This window comes from Procambarus clarkii, chromosome 44 (assembly GCF_040958095.1).
Source record: "Procambarus clarkii isolate CNS0578487 chromosome 44, FALCON_Pclarkii_2.0, whole genome shotgun sequence".
NCBI classification, from domain to species: domain Eukaryota; kingdom Metazoa; phylum Arthropoda; class Malacostraca; order Decapoda; family Cambaridae; genus Procambarus; species Procambarus clarkii.
In genome coordinates, this window is record NC_091193.1 from 9,975,659 (window position 1) to 9,999,069 (window position 23,411).

General features: G+C 37.7%; 1 protein-coding gene across 5 annotated transcripts in view; it reads right to left on the bottom strand.

Moving 5' to 3' along the window:
* Positions 1-1,832: 1,832 nt before the first annotated feature.
* Positions 1,833-23,411, bottom strand: part of LOC123745246 (sterol O-acyltransferase 1) — a 45,887-nt gene continuing 24,308 nt past the window's right edge. For 3 of the 5 annotated variants that reach the window (XM_045725568.2, XM_069300642.1, XM_069300641.1), the window contains 10 exons: positions 23,106-23,273; positions 20,049-20,194; positions 18,725-18,852; positions 18,365-18,534; positions 17,347-17,482; positions 14,809-14,946; positions 11,775-11,879; positions 9,976-10,123; positions 6,789-6,925; positions 1,833-4,511 (listed from right to left, as the gene is read on the bottom strand). In XM_045725568.2, the coding sequence (XP_045581524.1) occupies positions 4,449-4,511; positions 6,789-6,925; positions 9,976-10,123; positions 11,775-11,879; positions 14,809-14,946; positions 17,347-17,482; positions 18,365-18,534; positions 18,725-18,852; positions 20,049-20,194; positions 23,106-23,273 (1,339 nt within the window). In that variant the 3' untranslated portion in view covers positions 1,833-4,448. The remainder of the gene's footprint in view (positions 4,512-6,788; positions 6,926-9,975; positions 10,124-11,774; positions 11,880-14,808; positions 14,947-17,346; positions 17,483-18,364; positions 18,535-18,724; positions 18,853-20,048; positions 20,195-23,105; positions 23,274-23,411) is intronic. The other 2 variants (XR_006771309.2, XR_011222017.1) reach the window with 1 other exon arrangement.

Sequence of the window (23,411 nt, forward strand, 5' to 3'; positions counted from 1 at the left end):
CACCTTGGACACCACATGTTGGTGTCCTGGGTTCCCACGGAGACCTGCAATTGCATCTTGCACTTACAATAGCCCCATGTTTTGTTATCCATAGAGCAAATGACAAGATATTGAAACACTAGTTTCAAAAAAAAAAAAAAAAAAAAAAAAAAAAATATATATATATATATATATGTCGTACCTAATAGCCAGAACGCACTTCTCAGCCTACTATTCAAGGCCCGATTTGCCTAATAAGCCAAGTTTTCATGAATTAATGTTTTTTCGTCTACCTAACCTACCTAACCTAGCTTTTTTTGGCTATCTAACCTAACCTTACCTATAAATATAGGTTAGGTTAGGTAGGGTTGGTTAGGTTCGGTCATATATCTACGTTAATTTTAACTCCAATAAAAAATAATTGACCTCATACATAGAGAAAAGGGTTGCTTTATAATTTCATAAGAAAAAAATTATAGTAAATATATTAATTCAGGAAAACTTGGCTTATTAGGCAAATCGGGCCTTGAATAGTAGGCTGAGAAGTGAGTTCTGGCTACTAGGTACGACATTATATATATATATATAAATATATAATATATATATATATATATATATATATATATATATATATATATATATATATATATAACTAACTATTGGAAAAGTGATGGAAATTGTGGAAATTCCACAATAACACATGATAAAACGTGGGTCACCAAGGCACTAATAATCGGGTATATAACTGGTCCATTGACCAAGAACTGAGTATAACAAAATACTCTAGTAATAATGCATAGAACACAGTATGTGGAATACAGTACTGTAAACCAACACTTAGCACACTGGCTGGGCGCTACCACACTGGGGTAACGATCTGCCAATGCTAAACTTTATCTTGGTTAATAGATGCCTACCTGTTCTCTACCTACCTGTTTAACAGGACCTCAGACACTGAGGTCCTGTTAAACTAGGCAGTCGTTCTGTCAAGATCAACCAAAAAAAAGGCAACTAATGACAAAATGATAAGTGTTAACACTTAAGTAACTGGCCAGCTCAACATTCACTCAGCTACAGCCACACCTCATTAATTCGGCATTGACCCAACTCCAGGGGCTATATTTACGAAGAAGTTATGCAAATACTTACAAACCTGTACATCTTTTCTCAATGTTTTGCAGCTTTGTTTACAATTATTAAACAGTTAATGAGCTCCGAAGCACCAGGAGGCTGTTTATAACAATAACAACAGTTGATTGGCAAGTTTTCATGCTTGTAAACTGTTTAATAAATGTAACCAAAACCATCAAAGATTGAGGAAAGATGTACATGTTAGTAAGCCCTTGTGTAACTGCTTCGTGAATCTGGCCCCAGGTACTGACTGGTGTAGTTCCCTCGTTAGCCTCAGCTTTCATTGAACAATACAGAATCTCATGCATATTTTATTGTCCCACATAGTACTAGCATTATTCGTATTTATTAGTACTTGAGAGTCCTCTGGCCATTTGCATAGTTTAGAATCATTCATTGCAGTGTAATAAGCATTTGTTTTCTGCATCTAGAGTTTCAAGGTGGAATATACAACCTGTCCTCTTGAGTAGTACATCGTATTTTGACATAAAAATCACCCATGTTAAAAATATGATGTACTATAAATCATAGCAGGTCACAAAGGCTGTGACCTGCTATGATTTATAGGCTGTTACGTTTTCTATTTGTGGATTATATTAGACCTGGAAAATTTAGTACATAATCTGTGTGACATTGTGACAACTCGAGAGGCTGGGCTGGAATATATTCTGTCAAGGAGAGATATACAGGAGTCATCCCATGTTAAAATAAAAATACTCAAAGATGAAGATGACTTTTTATATTTGTACTTTGTCAAAAATACAATTTTGTATACATGGCAAGTTCAGCATTCATCCAGTGAATGTTAACTGTACAGCTCAGACAAGTAAATATTACTTCTGAATGTATTCTTGAACAGTTTTTTACATCACAGAACACGAACATGGTCATGAACCTCATAGAAAATATCATACAAGTGAATAGTTATCCTGAGTATGTCTTTCAGCCTCCATCTCATTATCATGGGGTAATGCTAACAGGTCACAACACATTATATCAACTTAAAGCTAATTTTAATGTATATAAAATAAAAGATTGAAAACATTTGAAAAACTGTCATCACAATGCTGTAGTTTCATAATTATCACTATTCAGCTTTATCACAACCTTAGCTTTTTTTTCATTTTCTTTACAAAGAAACTAATCCTGTCCTTGTTTTTTTTATATTTAATTTTTGTTATAAATTACTTATTTCCCAAGTACAATATGTGTAGTACTGTAGATACAATCAGAGGTTTCTTGTCATGCTTGTGCAGCTTTCATGAATCAGTCCCTACTCTGTGTTGCTGTGGGTGTAGTAACTAAGCTTACACTTAGTGTAGGCGACTGAGATCTATTCTTAAATTACATTTATCTTAATATAAATATTCCCTAAGCATAAACATAAGAACTGTACATCTGAAAGCAAATTATGTCATATTTTAAGTAAACATATCATAAAAAAGTCAAAGCTTTCTCTACTGGATACGATATCATTTAATAAACTATCACTAACAATAATGTATATGAAATAAAAATAATATCACATTACTAGTATAATGAAAATCAGAGTAAAAAAAAAATGCTGACAGTCTTTTGGTGCATGAACATGGATACATTGACCGATTATAACCCCCGAGGAGCTTTAGTCAATAAAGACAAATTTAAAATTCATAAAGTTCAACAAAGCCATTAGGAGCAGACATTGTGGATCGCTAAGGAAAAGGATCTTGTAGTACAATCATCCCTATCCAAAACCAGCACAGGGCAACAGATGACACCATCCAAGGCCTGGGGGTTTATGATTCTTATGCATTCACCCTATGGCCTTGATCTTACATCAAATGATGCGCTTGTCTGGGTCCTACTAGAGGAAGAGCTTGGTGGATGCAAGATTTACTTAAAGTGAATGAATTGAAGACAAGTCCATAGTCTTCCTTAGGAACAACTATATTGATGAACTGCTGGCATGTGTAGTGAGAGATGGGAAGACAATGTGGACAATTAAGATGTCATTGTTACCTGCAATGTGTTTTAAAGGTAAGACTTCAGTTGTATCTCTGTCTTCATTTTAAAATTACCCATACAAAAATACAGTCATCTATGCTATATAATTAATGTCACATTCATGTATGATAATATTATAATTCCTCTAAGCTGAATCACATTGCACAAATCCCATATATAATTTAACCAAAAACAGCAAACTGTATGTATTCACCAACTTTAAATGTAAGACAAGAACAACAAAAAGTATGAGGTGGAAATTACTTGTGGGAATTGCAATATATCACCAACATAAGAAAAAAAATAGAGAAAAGCACTTTTACATCTAAAGAGAAAAATTTGGTAAGCTATAATAATAACTAACTTTGTAAAACAAAAACAAGATTGCTTCACACTAAATAACCAAGAAGTCTCAGTAAAATGTTCTACTAGTGTTTTCAAACATTTACTTCCACTTTAAAGTTAGAGTTTTCTGAGCCAATTGCATAAAGTATTATATGATGTCATTTAGCCCAAATATGCACATTAAAAAGCCTTTCATCATTGAATTGCAAACAACATTGCCTGATTTATTACGCGAATCTTAAAGAAAAGATTCTCAAAAGAGAATCTTAAAGAAAATGTCTCGACACCATATCACCATAAATAACGCTTTCCACATTACAGTACAAGATGTAACTTCACATTTCACAACGAACTGATGCTGGTGAGCATATTGGTGCATGGGTGATACTGAACATATAATGTTGCACACACAAAATTCAAAGTCACATATAGTACAGAATAGAAATTTATAATAAATTCTGTCCGATTGGAAAGAAGGAAGACTATCGGCAGAATATTTTTTAAGGTTTATATACTACTGTATATACATAAATACGTACTGTAATTTAAATGCATTTTCTTACTGCTGACATAAAAATATGTAGTTTGCATTAATAAGGTCACTTTGAAAGTAGTGAAGATCTTATTTCGTTTTAGATTCACTACGTTTTCTATATTATTTAATGAAAACAAAACAAAACTGCTTTAGAATGTCTCAGTTTTGGAGTCTATACATCAATGCTTTTGCTTGACATATAAAGGTATTTATGTTAACATTTAATTGCAAATTTTGGTAATACAGTACCAAAATACCAAATACTTAAGTTTTACAAATTCTTTCATGCTTTAAAAAAATATTTATTTAGGATTAGTTTGGATAAAAGGTTATACAAAATATAATATATGCAGCTATACACTTGTACAGCTGCATATCATACAAACTTGTGACACTACCTGATTGGGTCTATTCAGGAAATTTTAACTAACACATTGCAATTAATTTTAATGCAAAATAATTATACTGTTTCCTATTCAACGGATGAAAATTCACAAGCTAAGCTTCGTGGTACAAGATAGTCAAGAAAGCCCTCCTGAAACAAAAAATAATTTTAAATTAGTCATTGTTATTTCCACTCATATAGCAGTAGGTATATTGTGATTACATAAAGAAAATGTGTTAATATCTACTCTCAGGATACTTATTTTTTTTTTTTTTTGTTTCAGAAAATTGTATGTACATTTGCATATTATCACTATAAATATGTGTACAATATTTGATATATAACAGGAGAGTTATGTGGACAAAAGAAGATATGACTAAATAACAGTGGGAAGTGTAAGTAAGAAAGCTAATTATCAAAAGAATACGCTACATAGTCTAAGCCAGGGAGACTATGTAGCGCCATAAGTGTTGCTAGACATTCAAAAGGTGCTAAATATTACCGAGGATGCCAATAGGAGAACAAAAGCACATAAAGCGAGCGATATCAAAGGTATCAGATTAACCAAGGATTCTATCATGGGACAGTTGGAATGTAAGACACAAACGTTCTGAAAATTAGGACATTTAACGAGAAGATGCACAACTGTAAAGGGGACAGTACAATTCACACAATAAGCAGCAAGGCAGCATTCTATTAAGTGCCCATAAGTTAAGTGTGTATGGCCAATACGTAACCTCGCCATAGCTGTTTCCCACCACCGATTATTGTGGTAGGAGGAAGGCCAAGGCTACCCTTAAGAGCACACAGACCAATGACCCTCCCAATGGTCTCAAATCGAGGAATAAATTACTCGGTACAAACTGGAATAATAAATGCCTCTCGGAAAATAGGACAAGTACAGATAGCCTCCTTAGCAGCATTGTCCACACGCTCATCTAATGGAATTCCAATATGGCTGGAAATCCAGGAAAACTCAACTGTTTTAAATCTGCTAGGGATTAGAAACAGCCAATATTGGAGTTTGACTACCACAGGATGCATAGGATTAAATAATTCCATAGCCATGACTGCACTGCGAGTCAACCACAATGACAAAAAGAGCGTTGTCGATGGAAAATCAGTTGATAAAGAGCATACAAAATTGCACATAGTTCAGCTGTGAAGATGCTAGCCTCTGGAGGGAGGTAGCACATATAGGTTTGTTCTGGAAACACCATAGAGAATCCAACACCATCGGCAGACAGATTCATCTGTGAAGAGGGCAACAAAATTTGAGCGCAAAGAAAAAATTTTCAAGGAAAACGTGCTTCATAACAATAAGAGGAGTAGAAGCCTTTATCATGTGGGGTCAAAACCTTGCAAAATTTAGTATGTGGGATACTCCATGGGGCAAAAATGAAACGACACATGAGACATTGCAAACACGTACCGAAAAGAAAGCTTGTAAGCAAGACATCCTTATAGAAATAGGAAGGTGGTGAAAGGCAACAAGGCCTACTGGATGGGCAACAGCCAAGGGCCAGCAAAAGAGAGAATGAAGATGTTGCAGAGACCTTGCGAGGTAGCGATTGCAGTAATGAATCCGACAATCCTGTAGTGACAAGATGCTGGTTTCAATATACATTCTGGGTAGTGAATGAGCAAAAGGCACCAGAGCAGAGTTATAATTCAGCATGGTGCAGAACATCAAGACAACAAAAGGTCGAAGGCAAGGCAGAGGAGTAGGTAGGGCAGCCATAATCCATAAGAGACAGCATGAGAGAGGAGTGCAAATAGAATAGTGTGCATCTATCAGCACCCTAGAAAGTATAATATGGGACAAGAACGAAGGAAATGTAAGGGCCTTAAAGCATTTGATTCAGAGGTAAGAGATATTGGGTGACCAAGAAAAACAAAGTTCCAAAGATCAACTCAAAAAATTTTGCTGAATCTTTACAGAGAAGGGCACTACCATAGAAAGACAATGGGGGGCACAAAGAACAATCTGTTTCCAAGTAAGTCATAGCACAAGTCTTAGATATAGAAAACGTGAAGCTAGGATTGGTGCTATGACCCTTCACGACAGATCTATATAAATGGAGAATGAGCAAAGAGAAATATCAATACAGGAAAGGGAGCGAGTGCAGAAGTCAACATGAGCCAGCTTGTCAGAATTCAGGAGAGCTTGACTGATGTAAGCTGCCTGGTGTCTTAATGGGGCGACTTCTTTTTCTACATGCATGAGTGCAACCATGGAAGATGAGGGTTAAAAGTAGTTATGACAGAAAATTATGAGTAAAGTTGAATCGGGTACCTGAAAATTAAAAAGAATGCCCAAGAGCCAGTACTCTGTACTGGCTCTGTACTCACTAGCACATACAGCAGTGTGTAAGTAAAAATATTGAATACATAACACATTTTCAATAATATAAAATCTCAACTTACATAAACAGGTGGACAATTGATACGGGCATACCACTCCATGCTGTACAAGCACATTAAAATGCCAGTGCCAAATATAAGAGTAACCCAGAGGAAGATGTTGAATTGACGAGCCTTACTGTTTACAAACATAAAGGCAACTGTAAATAAAGAAAAACTGAGTTAGTAATAATATAAGTGTAATGTGATTGTGTAGCAAAATACTTCGACACTAAATTTATAACATGAGCATCATAAACAAATACATAAGCATTATACAGTAAATATAATCATAATAAATGTAAAATTATGAATTCATAAATGTTTAAAATAGAAGCGTAGGAATTGTGTAATTTGAAAAAAATTTCATAAAATATTTTTGTAAAATCAGGCATGGCAGACAGGCTTATTTGAATTGTGCCACAGTACAGATATACTTCTCAGATAGTTTGCTTGATTATTAAAGCTGTAATTTAGTAAAGCTCAGAATTATTAATGATTAAAAGTGGAAACTGCATGTAAGCTGTTAGTGATGTGATAGTTGCAACGTGCTGCCGGACAGGAGGGTAGGAGGTAGTCCAAGACCTACCCGTGATCTAGGGGCTTAGGGTTTGTGTGCGTTTTGGGGCGAGCGGGTCACATTACAAACAATATTTACATATGCCAACATATTTACTATATCAAAAATGCATCTAAATCCAAAAGTAAATTTGAAGACACTCTGAATATTATTCAATACAACTTTAGGCTACCTTTCCATCAATTACTGCAGCCAAAGAGACTAGTAGTACGTTTTATTTTGTTTTATTTCCTATGAATTTCCATTTCTTTATATTTTTACAGTAATTCTTAATATTTTCCATGTTCTATTATAGAAAAAGGGTTTATCTCACTGGGTAGGGATAATTCCCTACCAAGGGAATACCCTCTCCACTTTGATGAAATTTGCAACCAAGAGGCTATTTGATCTATTCTCAAATTTTGGTAACGATTTTAACAATTACAGTAATTCACTACAATAATAATCTTGGTATTTCAATATACTTGCCACTATTCAGATATGTATTTACAGGTATTTATTATTCATAAAAATCATATTACAGTAATTCTTTCAATTACTTTAGTAAAAATTAATTGAAGTTGTCAGACACACACACACACACACTAGTACAATTCAGTCCAACGGACAAACAAAAATAAATGTGGAAGTTATACAAAATAATACAGCTACAGTATCTCTTGCATAATGTACACATTGTAGTTTTACTAAAATTTGCTTATTTGCTCTGGCTTATTCATAACGCTAAACTAATTCTTTGACAGACATTGCAATGAATATATTCCTTCTCTCTGAAACATACCATTAATCCCCTACTTGATAGTTTTGCATGTTTTTAGAGCTTTAATCTGTTTTCAGAGTAAATGCACAGTACTAAGCTAATTTAGGTTAATTAAGGCAGCCGGGGAACGGGTGTTGACAGGCGCCAGACACATCTACCACACGACCTTCCACAGCACCTCTACCCAGTGAAATGATAAATATTTACTTATTTTCATGTTTTTCTTACATCTTCCATCCAAATTAATAAATTATAATGAAAAATCTATAATAATTTTTTTTTACACAGGCAGGTATGACCATAGCCACTGTTCAAGAGTTAAGGCGAGACTTCCTCTCTGTACTTCCTTCAACCAAGATCTATAGGAATTAGTAATCATTATACAGTACTATAATTTCCTCAACACCCAAAAAGCTTACATTTCTTCCTGAACTAAGACCCCTCGGTGGCTCCAAAACCAAATCTATATGGTCCACCCAGGACACTATTTACCGTACTTTTAGGCTCTGTAAGACTTAACATCCCACCATTTCTACGATTTCTTAGTCATATCTTTATAAACGCCTCAGTGAAGCTGATTCCTTTGACATCACTTGTCTTGTGTTTTCCTGCTCTCATATTGGCATCTTGAATGATATCTAAGAACTTTTGAATATCCTGTAACACAGACAGTGCTACACAGCCTTCCAAGATTGACACTTTCTTATTGTAATTATTTACTTAAAATCCCATCATGACCATTTAAAAAAGTGTTATGTATTTGAAAGACCATGGAAAGTCCAGTATCTCAATTAAACTATTATTCATCCAATCTCTGTAAACTAATAAAAAAATAAAACTCCACACTTAACAACCTGTCCTAACATTTGGAAACAATAACAAACCAAAGAAAATTATTGTCATAAAATATCAGCACTAATCACTATAACAGGCAAAGAAGCCAGCAACTCTCACTTAATACCTGGCATCCACTATAGATTAATTCTCTTCACCCATTCTTTGATTGGCTCATGCCTTTGATCATTACAATCTTCCTCAGGTGACACGTCCATTGGAGGATGTGATACCTGTTTGTTATTTACTTGACCTCCATGATGGACAATCTTATCAAGCAGCTCCATACCTTGACCCGTTTTCTGGGATTCTTGTCCCAGATGTGCAACTTTAGCTACTTTCTTCCCCCTCTGTTGTGGATTAGTACTGGTTCCTGCTTGGTTTGTTTATTTCTGTCTGCACCACATGCTCTGCCTTGTTAGTGTGGCTATGAACAGCCAAGTAACCTTAGCTCAAAAATGGAACAATGAGTACCAGAATATTAAATATTCTACTCTTTTCAAGTTCACCTCTTTTTTTCCTACTTTCTCCTGCATGTTAGGGTGGCAGCTCCGATTAAGTGGAGCTCCTCCGATCCAGTTGTGGCGATTGATGTTGACATCTAGTGGTGTGATGTGTAGTTATATTTGGTTGAAAGTAGTTTGGAAAAAAACAGTAGAAGCTCCTATGGTATTAAGTATAGATTTCAAGGGATGTTGAGTGTGGAATGTTTCTTTTGTACATTATTATAGTAAGTCAGTCAGTGGGTGGTTGATTAAGACATAATTCCACTGTCTCCCATTAACAATTACATTTCATTGCCATTAGAAATATATTTTCATATATTTGTCAGCCTGAGGTGTTAAGTCTCAAAGTCGGCTGATAAACGGTGTCCTGGTTTGACCACATGAGCTATGGCTACAGGAGTAATCAAGGTACTAGCCCTGAAAAAGAGCACTTCATTAAGTACATGAAGTGCTCCATTTTGAATATTATTTAATATGATTATCAAACACTGCATACAACAAAAAAGTTCTACTGTAAATATATTGTGTTACCTCCAAAGCCTCCGAACATGATGAGAAGGACAGGAAAAAAAAACCTAAATGCAAAGGCCAAGATGTATTCATGCACCACCGATGATATGAAAAAGACCACCAGCATTGGGAAACACCGAAGCCGTGCACAACCTTCACCATGCTTTCTCTAAAAGGACAAGGATGTATGGGGAAAATGACAAAGATGGTATAAAAAAAAAAAAAAGTACAAGCAATTTAACAATAATTTGATGATATTAGATGCTTCAGGGTACCAAAACCAGCCATTCTTTGGACAGGGTGGAAAAGGGTTCACTGTAATGTACTGTACTTGCTTAACATCTAGCATTAGATCCAAGAGTCTTGACTATATTTGTTTGGGAATATTGTACTAAAGAATATTCATTTAATTTATTGTAAATGTATAATTACTGTATTTAATATTCTTTCAGATTAATAAACAATAATGAATAATTAAATATGATATTCGGAGTTTGTAGTCTAAAGGCACAGCTAATGTATTAATAACCATTCTTACAGGAAGCCAGTGTATATCTAATTATATTTTTTAGAATAATTATATTTATTATTATCCAGTAAATGGGGAAAGTAGAAGGAAAGAAACAAGTAAAAACAGAAGGGAATAAGGTAAAGACATGGTCAATTGAATATCATTCAATGATATTCAATATGATGAATGAGTGAGTGGGCAAGAAAGTGAATGCATGCGTGCGTGCGTGCGAGCGAGCGAACGACACACACACACAGAGAGAGCGCGAGCTCTCTCTCTCTCTCTCTCTCTCTCTCGCGCGCGCGCGCTCTCTCTCTCGCGCTCGCTCGCTCTCTCTCGCGCTCGCTCGCTCTCTCTCGCGCTCGCTCGCTCTCTCTCGCGCTCGCTCGCTCTCTCTCGCGCTCGCTCGCTCTCTCTCGCGCTCGCTCGCTCTCTCTCGCGCTCGCTCGCTCTCTCTCGCGCTCGCTCGCTCTCTCTCGCGCTCGCTCGCTCTCTCTCGCGCTCGCTCGCTCTCTCTCGCGCTCGCTCGCTCTCTCTCGCGCTCGCTCGCTCTCGCGCTCGCTCGCTCTCGCGCTCGCTCGCTCTCGCGCTCGCTCGCTCTCGCGCTCGCTCGCTCTCGGGCGCGCTCGCTCTCTCGCTCTCTCTCGCGCTCGCTCTCTCTCGCGCTCGCTCTCTCGCTCTCTCTCGCGCTCGCTCTCTCGCGCTCGCTCTCTCGCTCTCTCTCGCGCTCGCTCTCTCGCTCTCTCTCGCGCTCGCTCTCTCGCTCTCTCTCGCGCTCGCTCTCTCTCGCTCTCTCTCTCGCGCGCGCTCGCTCTCTCTCGCGCTCTCTCTCTCTCTCTCTCTCTCTCTCGCGCTCTCTCTCTCTCTCTCTCTCGCGCTCTCTCTCTCTCTCTCTCGCGCTCTCTCTCTCTCTCTCTCGCGCTCTCTCTCTCTCTCTCTCGCTCTCTCTCTCTCTCTCTCGCGCTCTCTCTCTCTCGCGCTCTCTCTCTCTCTCGCGCTCTCTCTCTCTCTCTCTCTCGCGCTCTCTCTCTCTCTCTCTCGCGCTCTCTCTCTCTCTTTCTCTCTCTCTCGCTCTCTCTCTCTCTCTCTCTCTCGCGCTCTCTCTCTCTCTCTCTCGCGCGCGCTCTCTCTCTCTCTCTCTCGCGCGCGCTCTCTCTCTCTCTCTCTCGCGCGCGCTCTCTCTCTCTCTCTCTCGCGCGCTCTCTCTCTCTCTCTCTCTCTCTCGCGGAGGGAGAGAGAGAGATTGATGCAGAGAAACAGAGGTATAGAGACTGAGGGAGTGAATATTTAATACTGTAATGTAGCTCACCTGCAATGCAACGATATCCCTATATACATACTCATACAGCCAATCGTGCACTACACAGTTCCAGGTGCGGTAAAATCGAGCATATGATGTTGAGTTCCACCAGTCCTAAAAGGAAAATAACTTATAAAAAATTATGATTAATTTAGCCGAAAATCAAAGTATGGTATCTTAATACAAATATATAATTAAAAGATCCTGTCCACACTACAAAAAATGCTCACCTTACAGTGGAAAAAATATCACACTGAGATTTATATATCTATTTATTTATTTATTTATTATATATATATTTATTATTACTTATAACACACTTTAACTAGAACATGTATTCTTCACACCATGGAATAACTGTCATGTAGCAGACTGGGAGCAGAAATTAAGTGAAAGTAAATGTAGATGAAGGTGTTCTTGACTTGTGTAGCTGGGACCAGCCAGGCAATCTAAGACTAAATGGTGCCAAAAAAAAAAACAGTATTGAATGTAATGAAACACTGGGTGAGCCCCAGTGGCACCCTGAAGCTACTATGCTGATACAGTGCCAGACTACTAGATGCCATCTGTTGCAGGCCTACTGGGGACCACGAGCCAGAACCTGGCCCCCTCTAGAGGTGCAGGGAGCAGTGGCACTTATGATAACATTTCTATGAAGTTATTCATGCCTGCCACCCACTAGAGAAGGCACCCAGAAAAACAGTGCAACAAAAGAGGTCACTGCTGATTTGAAACAAGACTGCTGCCTCCAAACTGCCAAATAAACTCCACCAACAATGTTAACAAAAGATTGAAAATTCACAAAACTAGTTCAAGCTTCTTTGCCCCACCTTTCCCCCTCGTTTAGAAGGGTAGGGGGAAGGCAGCCAGGGTCAGCCGGCAGCTCCACCCTCAGTTCTATGATGATGGAAACACCCTAGACTCTCTGAGGGAGGGTGGGTGGCAGAGAGCCATTGGGGCTCACCAAGAAATTGGAGTTTCATTATATTCAACACTGGTTATCTGGGGGTGGATCCCCTTGTGACCCTGATGCTATCTATCCACATAGAAGGAAAGAAAAAGGGCCCTTACCAGGGATGAGGGAACACAGCAAGTATCAAAATGAAGACGAGACCCCCGGCCATGACACAAAACCCAAGGCCTCACACAAGGCCAACAAGAATTGCGAACATTAACAAGATACCTGGTCGCCAGGACCCTTTTCGACCACCAAAATCCCTGTGCCCGAATATCGGCCCACGACATATTGGCAGAAACAGCTGACAGCGGCATACCTATGAGGGTATGCTATAGGCACAAGGGTAGACTGCAGGCTGGCTTGACTTGATAACACTGTGGACAACCTGAGAAACATGATCCCTGGAAGAGGGAACCAGGAAAACTAGATCAACCTACAATGAATCCATTGAAGCAGAAGCACTGGGACAAAGGTAGCAGTAAAGAGCCGCCACCAGACACAACACGTATTGAATTCCCTGCCGAACCAACCAAGCATCAACAACCAACTAACCCCACCGGAAGTCAACTGACTTGTTCTTCACCAGAAAAGGAGGAGTCAGCTGCAAACACACAAACTAGCCCCCCCAGAGCCAAATGAACAAAAACCTCCAGGCCAAAAGAGAGCACAAGGCACACCCACTCAACAACAACTAGGAGCAAGAGAAATTAAAAACAATGCCTTAAGAATACAATCCTGAACCAATGGGAACACAGTAAAACGTGCCAACGAAAGGAAGAAATGAACACGGCCCAAAGACCCAGTGAGCTTAGATGGTGCATGAGCAGGCTGGAGGTGAAACAGTGCATGAGAAAGCTTGCAAAATGGGGCCGAGCTGGTATCAACCCGGAACATAAGTTGTAGAGGCACAGCCAACGCCGCACGATACGAAGTGACAGTATATGGCTCGAAATGACGATCAAGAAAAGAACAACCTGCCCCGACACCAAAAGACAATGAAGGGACAGAAAGTGGCAGAATGCACAGCACAAAACCTCTTACTGCTGCCTGGAGGAGGGCTGCAGGTGGGGTAACATCAAACCAGCCACCAATCACCAAAAAGATGAAGATAGATGTGTCAGAAACCCCAGACGGGTGGTGCTAAGGAGGTCAAACCAGGGAAGTACATCACTGGGCCTACCATCCGAAAGCGGCTGATTTGCAGGAAAACAACTAGGTTTGGACATCTAGCAAGCTGCACATGAAACCTAGGCTGGGCTAGATACCAGCAAGCCATAAGAATCACCCTCTCCCTGGAGGACTCCACAAACGCGCCAGGATCCGGAAAAGCAGCCAGACCAGGGAGAAGAGGTACAGGAATCCCCACCTCGACCAGTTCAACTGAAAGGCATCTACTGTGAGGGCCTCGCAGTCAGGGAATGACACTACGTAAAGAGGAAGCAGCCAAGACTAAGCCAATGTGAAGAGGTTCAAAACTGGGCACTCGAATGTCTAGCAAAGCCACAGAAAGGAGGCAGTATTGACGGTCCACTCTGTAAAGATGGGGTGGAACCGAGACAGACCATAGGTTAGGATGTTCTATACTCCCTGGACATGAACAACAGAAGCAAACCCCCAGAACCCAGCAGATGATCTTCTTGTGGAATAATATACTAATAATAAACTAATATTAAACAAATAATAAACTACATTTATTAGTACCTAACATGTCATGTTAGAACTATCTTGAGGTTATATCTTGAGATGGTTTCGGGGCTTTTAGTGTCCCCGCGGCCCGGTCCTCAACCAGGCCTCCACCCCCAGGAAGCAGCCCGTGACAGCTGACTAACACCCAGGTACCTATTTTACTGCTAGGTAACAGGGGCATAGGGTGAAAGAAACTCTGCCCATTGTTTCTCGCCAGCGCCCCAATATTAATAACTAATATTAAATCAGCAAATGGTATATACAATAGTGAATATTTATTACAAAACTCCTATTCAACTCTAATCAATATAAATTTAACCTTAGAAAAGCCTAAGTTTAAGGAAAAGAATCGATCTGTAAACTCTCTAGAAATAATTAATGTAAAATGTTACAATTTACCTTATAGAACATTCTGTCAGCAAAACGCATCATCTCGGCAAAAGCATTCAGCCAGGCATGAAGGATGGAAAAGAACCCGCAGAGGAGAACGAGAGATCCCGGGAACATGCAGGAGAACACAGCCACCATGAGATTTGTCTGTAAGTGTATTAGTTAGTAAACCAATTATTTAACATTACACGTATTACTTAAAAATACAGTACTGGAAACAAAAATATATTACACAGGAAATTTGTTTCAATGAACCTTAATTCTGCAAATCTCTGGTTGAAACTCACTTTCCACACCAAATTTACTTGCCCAATTCAATGAATAAGAGTTTGCTGAAACAAGGGATATGTGTTTTGCTTAAGATGTTGGGACACAGTTCATAAATGGAGGCAACATTACGAGACATAGTTGGGCCTTATGAAAGCCACCTAGCATATTTAAAACCAAATTCTATAGTTAATTTGTTTTATACAATGCCCCCATGCACAAGCCATAGTACATGGGGGCATATGAAACTCTGATTTCCAGCTTCAATGGAAGCCCTAGGAACCCTAGAGGATACAGTTGAATCCCCGGTTGAAATGCTTTTACCATGTCATGGTGTAGTTGTCCAAGGCATTTGCTTGGGAGTACTTAGAGCATAGGTTTGAATCATCCTCATCGCTCCTACTGCTTTTCTCATCGATACATTACATTAATGTGATTTTTTTGTGCATTTGAAGAGAAGCATTGAAGGTAGAATTCCTAGACTACACAAGCCAGAGACAAGTTGAGGGAACCTGTTTTCAGGTGAGGCCTGAGGACAGGTTCCATTAGTATCATGCTAGATTAGCATGGTACTAATCTAGCTGCAAACCTCTGAACTCTCTCAAGTTTCTATTCATGCTTCAAAAGGTATGAGTTTCATGCTGGAGCTGTATACTCAAGTGATGGCCTTTCATAGGCATCGTGTATGGACTTTAAAGCCTCCTTGTTTAGATTCTTAAATTACATTCTTATGTTTGCTAATTTCTCATATGTTGTTGTTATCCTGTTCACATGAGCTTCTGGTGTTAGTGTCAGGATTATGTCTACCACCAGGTCTTTTTCTTTTATTATTTCTTGTAATTGCTTTCATGGTATAGTTAAGTACAGGTCTCCTATATACCTGTCTCCCCCTACCAATTTTCACTACTTTGCACTTATTTGAATTGAACTCTAGCAGTAATTTATCTGCCCACTCCTGAAGTTTGATAAGGTCTCCTTGCAGCCTCTTCAGTTCTTACTCTCTTCATTACCTTTGCATCATCTGCAAACATCAACATATACGAGCTCACTCCTGCAAGATCATTTATATAAATTAGAAACAGCAATGGCCCTTGAATTCATTACATTTGACCTTTTAAGGATGTGGTCTGGATTAATATCCTCCAATTTGTTCAGTATTTTAAAGGTCTTGATGAGATCAGTCCTATTATGTCCAGTTTGCAATATTGCTAGCCCTGTGGCCTTCAACCATTCCTGGTACAAGAGTCGATTTAGTTCTGGAATGATTTTTGTTGCTTTGTGTTGAACTTTCTCCAAAGCAGGTATTAACTGTACTTTTGAAGACTGTTTCCATGCTTGGATACAGTAGTCCTTACAGGGGTGCATCAGACATGTACAATTTAATAATCACTGTTTTCCCTGAAGTCAATGGTTCCTTTGATTATTTATAGTTTCCTTGGCTATTTTTCACTACAGCTCCCATTTGCACAGCTTTCAATGACTGGTAGATCCTGGCTCCTAAGTCCTGTTTTTCATCAATCCACTTGCCGCATGGTAGTGTCTTTGATTTGATAGTTGCGATGTGCACTGTTATCCCTTAATTCATTCTCTTCTAATGCTTATGTGGGTGCTTGGATGTTGCCAAATCCTTCTAATATGAACATTGCTGTAGTATTCTTTCTTTCTAATATGTACTTTCTACTATGACTATTGCATTGAACTAGAACTTTCTAGTATGAACATTTGCCTTTTAATTGTCAAATATACCTTGGTTGGTCTCATCTTTTAAGGGGTTCTACAGAATATTTTGTCTTGGTTTTACTTCCTATATAGGCATATAATGATTTATAATCTTTCTTAATGTTTTTACATGATATGAAACTACACTCTTATTGCACTATCAAATCTAATAATGTTCACATTCAAACCTCTTTCATCATATTCACCCATTACTTTCAAAATTCTCTCTCCACATACTTATAAAACTCTTCATTTAATATTCTCCCATGTGTATCTTCAAAATTCTCCTTTACTGTTTCATTAATCTCCCTGCTATATTACCTTACTTCTTTACAATAAAGCTCACTGTATCCTCTTTAACTTATTAATTTAATCTTTTTTTTTTGTACTGTATAATTAAACTTCTCGTATCTTTTACTCTTATACTTGTATTTTCTTGCTAACTACAATAGTTAGTTGAACAACTGTTCAATTGAAATAATTTGAACAGGTAAACAATGTCAATAAAATTAATGTGGTCAGTACAAATTAACCACATCAATTTGCTCATATGTCTCTTACCGTATTGAAAGACTCCTGGCCAAACTTCTGGAAGACAGGTACACAAAATCGCACAAACAGAAAGTGAGTATAAAACAAGCAACCAATAACCTGACCTAAGTCATTAATCACTTTCTGCCAGTCACAAGTTTGGTTTCTGCAAAACAAAATAAAAAGTAATTTGCTTTTAAATAAAATGTAACAAAGATGTACACAAAATTGAGCAAGATAAACAATAAAAATATCAATAAGCTAACATGAAAATGGAGTGGGTGTGGAGAATTTACCAAAAGGCATGAGATAGTGGCACTGTGACAGATGATTTGAGAGGAAAAAAAATCTGTAATTATACCACTGTATATAAATAAAGAACATGGTGAATGTAAGAATTTTATTTACCAAGTTTATTGGGAAAAGGCTATGGCATAGAGTACAGGTATTATTGAATATTTAGCATGATAAATAAGGTGGGTTCTGTGGTGGGAGAGGCATTTAGATCAGCTAGTTGCATTGAGACAGTACGTGAAAAAGAGTGTATAAAGTGCAGAGTCTTTATCAATTTAGAAAAGTGTGTGTGTAGCAAAGGTAGATGGCATAGCAATTTATGGAAACTAGTTGAAATTTGTTATTTATGCAAAAGAAGACTTAAAAGTGAATGTGTCAAATTAATAATTAATATGAATGGTGACGCTCTGGATGTAGTCAATCACTTTAAACACCTGGGATGTGTGATTTCTAAGAGGAATCTATTTATGCTTTGCTTATTTATTTATGAATTTTTATGCTTTCGACCAAATAGTTGCTGTAAGTACCATAATTTTAAGAGGATGGGTTGTATAATAGTATATTTATACTATTCAATATTAACAATAATGTAAAAAAAAACAAATAGTTAAATTAGGATGAACTATTTAAAATCCACACTACTTTGTGAAATAGAACTATAAATAATTACATAAAGTCCATTTGGTATTTCTTTGCATCTTTTCACACACACATTCTTCCAACAGACTAATACAAACAAATAGAATTTACAAACCTTGGATATTCATCTCTATAAACCAATGTTGGTGCAAAGAGGAAATACAGATAGTACGAAAAATCAGGACAAACGCTTTTCCCCTGAACATCATCATCGTCTTTTTTGAATTGGATTGCACGATTAAGATTACTTCTTACAAACGCCCAAGTCTTCATGAACATTCTAACCTGTATGTAGACAAACAATATAATTATCTAATAAAATGTGTGACACGATTCTAATCTTAAATGCACAGTTGGAATAGCTGCATCTTAGTCAAATATCATACAAACATAATTATAGAAGTTAGTTTTACAACTATTAACAAAGATAATTAAAAAGCAAACAAATTGAACCACAAAGGCCCGACAATCTTACCTGTTCACACAGTATAATGAAAGACGAGGCAGGAGGAAGGTCATTGTTGAGAAGACTTTGCAAGGGCAGGTAGAGGAAGAGGCACAGGTAAACGATGTACAGCATCCCTCCAACTACATCATATACAACTGTAGGGTGCAGGCCATGGAATAAATAGCAATAAAGGAGATTCGACAAAAAATAAATCATGTTTTGTTAAAGTAAAAGATTTAAAGAAAATTTTCAGTTTATTATTTAAAATCAAAAAGCAAATGCAATGGATTTTATTGATATGTAACTTGTGACTAGATATATTTTATATTCTATACTAATCTACTTATCACTGTATCCAAGCCTTAAACATTACAACTCATCCTCTAACAAATAACGTTGCTTTTCGCTCAAATGCACACTACGGCTAAAAATTGCCATAATAGAAAATGGAAGCGGCTCACCAAAGTGACGTACTGTTCTGTTTTGGGTCCTCTAGCTTAGTCTGTTAGTTTTTTTTTGTTTTTTTTTTTGGCAGGGATATTCCTGCACGGGCCCTAAGCCTCTGGCTGGCCCACTATAGTCTGTTAGGTTAAGAAAGGACACTTTAAATTAACAGTTTTTATGATGTTTTGAAACCTTAGAAGAACTTGCTACCCTTCTAACCTACCAGAGGACCCAAAACTTGCTGTTTTGGGTCAATTTAATTTGGAAAATAAATTTCCATTTTGGATTACGGCAATTTTTGGCTGTAGCATATACAGTACAGTACAAGCGAACAACGACATTATTGGTAAGAGAACAGGTTGAATTTATAAAAGGCTTTAAATTTCCAATCTTTACATTCTTTCCACCCTTTCCCCATCTTCCCCCATTTTTCTATCTTCTCCCTTTTTGCCCTGTCTCCCTTTCCTTTAGTCTTCCCTTTTGTCCCTCCCCTCTTTCCCTTACAATATCATGGAAATTATATTAAGCAGCACTGAAACAACTGTATGGGAAATACAACAAATATTTCAGATCTGACTCCATGAAAATAGGTATGCAGGGATCTATAAATGCCAATATTTCTTAAAACATTTCACTTGGGCCGAACCTGACTGACATTGACATGACTATGACATTCCCCTACCCCACATAATTGATGTGTGAAAGTTGGATAAGGCTAGCCCTATGCATCTTGCCTCCAGCCTTTGACAAAGACACACACATATAGACATGATAAGGGCCCATAAGCTCAGGAACCTGTACACCAGCTGATTGACAGTCAAGTGGCAGGACTAAAGAGCCAAAGCTCAACCCCTGTATGCACAACTGAGTATATAGACATTCTCTATTACAGATATATATTACATACTTGGCATATTATGTCTGAAGTGTGCCCAATGGTGGAAGCTCATGTAGACCAGGACTGACGTGCATGTGAACATGCAAACCCATATGACAATTACACGGTCTAGTTCACCAAATGCCCAGATTATGAGGGAGAGATCTAAATTTGGGCTGAAAGAAACAGAATAATTATGTGAATGGAAACCATTGGTTTCCAGCTTACTGAAAGAACAGAAGAAGAATTATTCTAATATTGCAGGTTAGGAAGATTCAAAATGTTTTATGAAAATATGTAAAATCAGGCATTGCATGGAGATATATTTAAATTAATTCATAGGATAGCTAAATAAATGGGACTACTTTGTCTGATTTTTAAATCTTTAATATTAGTAAGCTTTTGAAGTAAAAATATTTAAATAAGGGTTTGTAAGAAGCCTCCCCACTAGCAAGCTATAATCCAACACAATGACAGAATCTCTCAAACAAAGGATTACAAGGGAATTACAATTACATAAAAGTCTGACTTATGCTAAACATTTAGAAAAATACACACACACACAAATTCCAAGAATGTGAAAAGGAGAAAATAGACCACACACAACATACAAAATATATGGAAAGGAATTAAAAAACTGACACAAAGAAATCTAGGAGTGGTTCTAAATAGAAAACTGTCACCCGAGGAGCACACAAAAAACACACTGTGCAAGGAGCCTATGCTACACTTTCCAATTTCAGAATTGCTTTTAAATACATGGATGGTGAAATACTAATGAAATTGTTCACGACATTAGTGAGACCAAAGTTGGAATATGTAGTGGTTGTATGATGTTCATACCTAAAGAGGAACATCAACAAACTGGGAAAGGTGCAAAGACATGAAACTAAATGGCTACTGGAACTGAAAGACAACAGCTATGAGGAGAGGTTAGAGGCATTAAATATGCCAAACTAGAAGATAGAAGAAAAAGAGGCAATATGTTCACCATCAACAAAATAGTAACGGGAATCGACAAAATCGATCAGGAAGAATTCCAGAGACTTGAAACTTTAAGAACAATAGGTCACAGATTTAAGCTAACTAAAGAAAACTGCTGAAAAATACAAGTACAGTATAAGAAATTTCACTTTCGCAAATAGAAAGTAGATGGCTGGAACAAGTGAGGTGGTGGGGGCCAAAACCATCAGTAGTTTCAAAGCATTAAACCATATAATAAAGATGGCTGAAAAGATGGGACACCACAAGTACAGCTCTCATCCTGTAACTACACTTAGGTAATCGTGCACACAGCAAGTAGTGTCCCTACTATTTTAAGCATTCCATGATCAAGTTATAGAAGGTAGAGTAGCGACTGTCTGAAAGAAGACACTGTATACAAATTTGGGAAGGTTTATGGGAGGCATGTCACACTGAAGCAGACAAATCAACAAACAAGATGACCGCCACCCTGGATCTGCCATACGAGACAAATTTCAACGGATTTACTGAGAGAGAGAAAAAATGGTCTTATGGGCAGGTTAGTTTTATCTTCAAAAACATTTATGAAGGAAAACCTTATACTGTACTGTATTTGAAAGAAGCCTTTTGCAACAGCAAGAAGTGAATAAAAGCTTGAAAACCAAGGTGAAGGGACAGGAATTACATATCAAACAACTTGAAGAAGATAGTGAGATAACAAAAATTGAAGGAGAGTTGAATTTGAAAAAATTAACAGGGAAAATAGATACATATGGCAAGGGCAATTAGCCAGTTCTGAGCCAAATCCCCAATAGTGTGACGTTGAGCCCCTTCTCCATATTTAAGTTCATTACCTGGTGACTCTTCAGTGTGCGTTCCACTGGTGTTAGTAGTAGAGGTGGTGAAAGTTGGATATTATTGTGTTTATTTATTTTATCGGCAGCTCCCTGGTGAGGTGAGAGCCGAGGGGAAAACTGGGCAACGCTTGAAAGTGTTTAGGGGTCCCTGATACTGTACAGGACAAAGGAAAATTTCATGGACAGATCAAGTAGAGCAAGTTATTTAGGGATTGCAGAAGTATAAAGAAGAAATGAAAAAACATATGCACAAGTTGTAAAAGAAAAAGAAACAATTAAAGAAGTACGTTTGGATGTCAAGAATAGGAATGAGCAGCAAGAATCAAATATTAGACAAGCAATTAAAAAGTAGCTTCTCATAAGCAGTAAATTAGTACAAAACATTGTAGATAGATGTTCATAATAATTTGAGGGTGCTTGGAAAAGGATATAATTTTTATTTTTTACTTATTTAGCACTCATAGCATTTTGGGCAAGCACTTAATCCTAATTTTTACACACACACACACACACACACATCCCCAGGAAGCAGACCATAGCAGCTGTCTAACTCCCAGGTACCTATTTACTGCTAGGTGAACAGTAGCATCAGAGTGAGAGAAACTGCCCATTTGTTTCCACCTCCGCCGGGGATCGAACCCAGACCCTTATGACTACGAACCCCGAGCGCTGTCCACTCTGCCATCAGGCCCCTTAACATCTAGGGTGGACAGAGCAGTAGGAGAAATAAAAACCATTGAGAATATACTATGTTTAGGAGAAGGCCTCATATCAATATGATCACCACATACAAAACAGCAACAGAATACACAGTTGACAATGAGATGTTTATGAAACCTGAAACTTCAAGTACAGGAGGCCATAGATTGAAGCTAAGGAAAGAAAAGTGCTCTAAAAATATGTAAGTTCTCTTTAGCAAACAAAGTGGAAAAAGGGTGGAACAATTTACATTGAAAAGGCGATGGATGCCAAAACAGTCAACAGCTCCAAAACATCATAAAACAAAGAGTACTGGGAAGACAGGACAGCACAAATGTAGCTCTCATCCTGTGACTATACACACACATACACTGAAAGAAAAGAAAGAAAGAAAGGAAGGAAGGAAGGAAGGAAGGAAGGAAGGAAGGAAGGAAGGAAGGAAGGAAGGAAGGAAGGAAGGAAGGAAGGAAAGAAAGAAAGAAAAAAAAAAGAAAGAAGAAGGCAAAAGAAAGAAAAAGTAACAAAGAAAGAAAGAAAGGAAAGAAAGGAAAAAAAAATATCCACTAACCTTCCAGAATGAATGATTTCCTCCAAGACTTTGTTGAAGAACAGAAGGACTAAAATGGCAACAAAGATGTTATAAATACTCTCCATGTGGTTGACAGTCAGTAGCTCCTTCAACAACGAAGGACGAGCAATATATAAACGGCTAGGAAGTTCACCCGGCTTTTTTGCCCTGTTGTTGGAATATATTCATAATATATAATAATAAGTGTTTATTTGCTAAAATAATTATAATGGCTATATTACAAATATATTATACTGTACATGAACATTTGTCCTAATGAAAAACATTTATGTAGCAATTGTAACC